We start from the raw sequence: 4,669 nt of genomic DNA on the forward strand, positions 1-4,669 counted from the left end.
ACAAATTGTGCTCCTCACTTCTGTTTTTATATAGCATTCACCAAGAGCCCCCGTTCACCATCCGCCCCGTGTGCCAATGTCAAGTTCGTTGCCAATGTCGTTCGATTCGGGGAGAAAAAACGCGAGAGACACAGATAGTGCGGGGTCGCGGGGGGTCGGTGGTGTGAGGAGGGGTGAGGAGGGGTCAAGCGAGGGTGTCGCCGGATCGATTAGACGGCTAATTGCGTTCAAAACGCCGCTCACAGCGGGACCGCGGTGGCGTATACGTAATCGCCAAAAACGCCGAAGTCGCGTATACGCCGCGTACTCGTATTAATGCAAACAATAATTTTTAATTTGCAAATTATGGTTGCGCAAAAAGCAGGGCAAGAGCATAGCATCAATTTCAGTCGCCCAACGAACGCCGAACCAAACGGACGTGTTTTTTCACATTTAGTTCTTTTTTTTGTGTTCCCATTCATTTCTTCTCTTGCCAACCAACGTTAACGAAAGAAAAGGAATGGGTTTTTTGCAAATTTGGCAAAAACAATACGAGTACGGGGAACACACAAGACTCTCGGCCGTTCGAAACTGATAAGTGCAACTTGTGAAATTGATACTGGAGCATGAGCCCTTGATTGAAATGCGCGGAAGTTTCCACTTGTCAAACAGTCGGAGCTATCAGAGGCGCAGGCCAACCCCAACGCCAACCCACAGGTGTCCAAGTGGTAGTCGACGACGTCGCCACTACAGCTAATTGTGGGCCATTAATTGATTGGCAGCGAACAGCGAACAGCGCACCACCGGCTCCATCGACCCGACACGCCCCCCTTTTTTTTCAACGGCGGCATCCTTCCAAAAAAAAAAACCCAATTAAATAAAAACCCAATAAAGCAATAAAGTCGAAATGAAGGGCCAGCAGGAGGAGCAGCTGGTGCCGCCGGCCTACAGGCCCACAGTCATCAGCAAGGAAAAGGACACGGAAAAGGACCCACCCGCGAAAGAGAAGCCGCTGGGCGAAGGGCGGGTGGCGGTCCTCCGGCAGGAGCTGATGGTCTTCCTGGGCAACAGCGGCGTCCTCGGATCCGGAATGGTGGTCAGCATGCCCGCCGTCACTCTCACACAGCTCCACGACGAATCGCAGCCCTTCTGGCTCAACAAGGACGAGTCCAGTTGGTTTGGTAAGCACACTGGATATGGCCAAAATGGGTCATCAAACCAAAAGTAGAACACTTTCTTCAAGAGTGCAAGGCTTACAAATATTAAACAAAAAAGGTTTATTGATCTCAAAAAAAAACAATCAGATCTAAACAATTATTCTGTGATTTTTATTAATGAAAGAATGTATGATTTTTAATTTTTTTGTGGTGCCCAAGGATCATAGAGGGAATATAGAAAAACGCAGAATACACTCCAAAGTATTTAATTAATCAACAAAGACCACTCTTAAATACATTTAAACTATTAAAGAACATTTATATTCATCAGTTGTAAAGGCAGCATTTATTTAGGTTTAAAATATTTAAAATGTAGGATGCGCTAAGTTCTCATCATCATTTGAAAGATTGTATTAGAAAGAATCTTTCAAGATAAACCGAAATTTTAAATTATGATGAGAACTTAACGCATCCTACATTTTAAATGTGTATATTAATTGGTTTCTCTGTTTTTTTGTGATTTAAAAATTTGTGATTTGTGATTTAGAATATTTGTTGACCCTTAAGTGATACCTATTTACCTATTGCCATAAGAACTGTGTGATCTTTCGGATTCCCCTCGTTCCAGCATCCATCCAGAACATGGCCTGTCCTTTGGGAGGACTTCTGGTCAGCTACTTCCTGGATCGCATTGGCCGCAAGTACACCATCCTGCTGACGAATTTAATAGGACTCATTGGCTGGATACTGCTGGTGACCAGTTTCATGCACTCCGATCGCGACATGATCTACTACCAGATGCTGGTGGGTCGCTGCTTTGGCGGCATAATGATCGGGATGTTCGTGTCGCCGGTGGGCGTGTATTCCGCGGAGATCAGTTTACCCAGCATACGGGGTCGCTTGATCCTGGGCACTTCGCTGGGATTGGCCAGCGGCATCCTGTTGATGTACGTCCTGGGGTATTTCATACGCCACAACATCCAGCTGATATTCGGCATCAGTTGCTGCTACCAACTGGTTGCCACCCTGCTCGTCTTCCCCATGCCGGAATCCCCCAGCTGGCTGTTGACCAGGGGAAGGGAGGAGCGGGCCAGGAAGTCCCTCAGATACTTCCGCGGTCTGCCCAAAAAGGGTAAGTCTTTAAATATTAATAATAATATAATAGGGGAATTTTTTTTTAATTTTGAAATACGTTTTTTCATCTTTTTCACATTTATAAATAACTGGCAAACATGTCTCACTTCCTTAAAAACAAATTTCTCCATTTTTTTGTGAGCTAAATTAACTTAATCAACCATTAACAAAATACAAAATCATCTAGCAATCTGAGCTGCAATTTTAAGAAATTAAAGTGACTAAATGAGTTGGGGCGGTGGAAAACTCTGACAATCCATTTGGAAATCAGATACTATTCAGCTAATGCCTACATTGACCTTTATCGTATGCCAAGTAAAAAATGAGTAGTTTTTCATGCGAAATGTTTTAATGAGTATTTTAAGTTCAGGCAGCAAAATATCAAGGTGTAATAAATATAATTATTATATTAATTAGCTTGGTTGCAATATCCGTTATCTCAATTGCAATTAAAGCTTAAAATTGAAGTTTTATATTTTTTTGTTAGCCATTTTGTAACCTATTTTAACTTTTGAATATTTTTTTGTGAAAATGTAAATTGACTTTTAATGTTTTAAACAAACTTTTCACTCCTTGATATATTTACTAAACCTCCAAATTTTCTATTTACAATTTTGTGATTATTTTTAGATGGGTTTTAAGTTAAAAATGTTTGCGAACACATTAAACTGATGCTTAATAAATATAATTATTATATTAATTTGCTTGTTCGCGATATTCGTTATCTCAATTGCAATTCAAGCTTAAAATGTAAGTTCTATATTTTTTTGTTAGCCATTTTGTAACCTATTGTAACTTTTGAATATTTTTTTGTGAAAATGTAAATTGACTTTTAATGTTTTAAACAAACTTTTCACTCCTAGACATATTTAATACACTTCCAAATTTAGTATTTACAATTTTGTGAATATTTTTAATGAGGTTTAAGGTTAAACATTTTTGCAAAGACATTTAACTGATGCTTATTTTCTTTTGTCGCTTTATTTAGAGGTGGACTACGTGCCTGAATTCGAGACGGAGCTGGCGCACATGAAGGAGCTGGCGGACTTGAGCAACTCCACCGCCGCGGGGGAGTCCCTCAGCCAGATGATCCACCGACCGGAGGTGTACAAGCCGGTGCTGATGATGACCACGTTCTTTGGGTTCCAGCAGGCCTGCGGCGTGGTGGTGATCATCGTCTATGCCGTGCAGATTGCCCAGCAGGCGGGCGTCACCATAGATCCCGTCCTGGTGGCGGTGATGCTGGGCGTGGCAAGGATCATCACCACGCTCTTCATGAGCGGCATCTTCGAGAAGTGGGGACGCAAGCCGGCTGGGATTTTCTCGGCCACCGGAATGGGCTTCTGCATGCTGCTGTTGGCCGGTGGCAATTGGTTTCCGGACACACTGGGCACCTGGCATTGGTTGCCGGTGGCCTGCATTGTGGCCCACATCGTGTTCTCCACCATGGGCATGCTGACGCTGCCCTTCTTCATGATCTCCGAGGTCTTTCCGCAGCGGGCACGCGGCAGTGCCTCCGGCATAGCCATCTTTTTCGGCATGATCCTGGCCTTCATCATGCTGAAGATCTATCCGAATATGGAGGCGGTACTGGGCACAGCCAATCTGTTCGCCTTCTATGCGGGCATCTCATTTCTGGCGGCGGCCTTCATTGGCACCTTTGTGCCGGAAACGAGGGGCAGAACGCTGGAGGAGTTGGAGGAGCGATGGCAAACTGGCAAATTCACACGAAGGCTCACGGTCAACAATCTGAAGGATGTGGAGCTGCACGAGGTGTTCCTGAAAAAATAATTACAGAACAAAATATTACTAATGAAAAACAAAGGACAAATTTGGGGGTTATGGCAATGTTCCACTGACACCTTCGAATGCATTCACAATTAAAAAGTAGAATTGATGGGGATAACTTTTTAATTCGTTAATTATATTTTGTTAGTAAATCCACTAACATAAAAAAAATGTAAGATTTCTTCAGTAACATTCTAATTTTTGCAACTCAAATCACTTAAATTCACTAGTTAATCCATTATTTTTATAATTTAAATGTGAAAGTCGACGAATTTGGCTGTGGAACTCGCAATTCCATTAGGGTATTCAATCTGTGATGTGTTAAGTACTTAGCCTTGGCAGCCATGGAATGCGGCAATTAGATACACAATAAAACCATTTACCAAGTAAACAAGAGTCAATTGAAGTGCATGTTGCAGATGCGATCGATCGTTGAAAATGATGCAGGGCATATTGCACAATTTCACACATTTTTTTTTTTTTTTTTTTTTATTTTTATACTTTTACACCTTGTATTATTATTAATAATAAACACCATTGTATATTGCTATTTGCAACGAACAACATTACAACACAAACAAACCATTTTTAATCATTTCTGGGTTATTGCA

At 42.0% G+C, this 4,669-nt stretch overlaps 1 protein-coding gene across 1 annotated transcript; it reads left to right on the forward strand.

The window, feature by feature from the left end:
* Nucleotides 1–385: 385 nt before the first annotated feature.
* Nucleotides 386–4,449, forward strand: LOC108047097 (facilitated trehalose transporter Tret1). The gene is made up of 3 exons (XM_017127153.2): nucleotides 386–1,160; nucleotides 1,765–2,268; nucleotides 3,259–4,449. Exons 1-3 carry the CDS (start codon nucleotides 887–889, stop codon nucleotides 4,059–4,061), a joined length of 1,581 nt encoding a protein of 526 aa, XP_016982642.1. The 5' UTR covers nucleotides 386–886; the 3' UTR covers nucleotides 4,062–4,449.
* Nucleotides 4,450–4,669: the final 220 nt, after the last annotated feature.

The sequence above is a fragment of the Drosophila rhopaloa genome, unplaced genomic scaffold, assembly GCF_018152115.1.
Source record: "Drosophila rhopaloa isolate 14029-0021.01 unplaced genomic scaffold, ASM1815211v1 contig_3, whole genome shotgun sequence".
Lineage (NCBI taxonomy): Eukaryota > Metazoa > Arthropoda > Insecta > Diptera > Drosophilidae > Drosophila > Drosophila rhopaloa.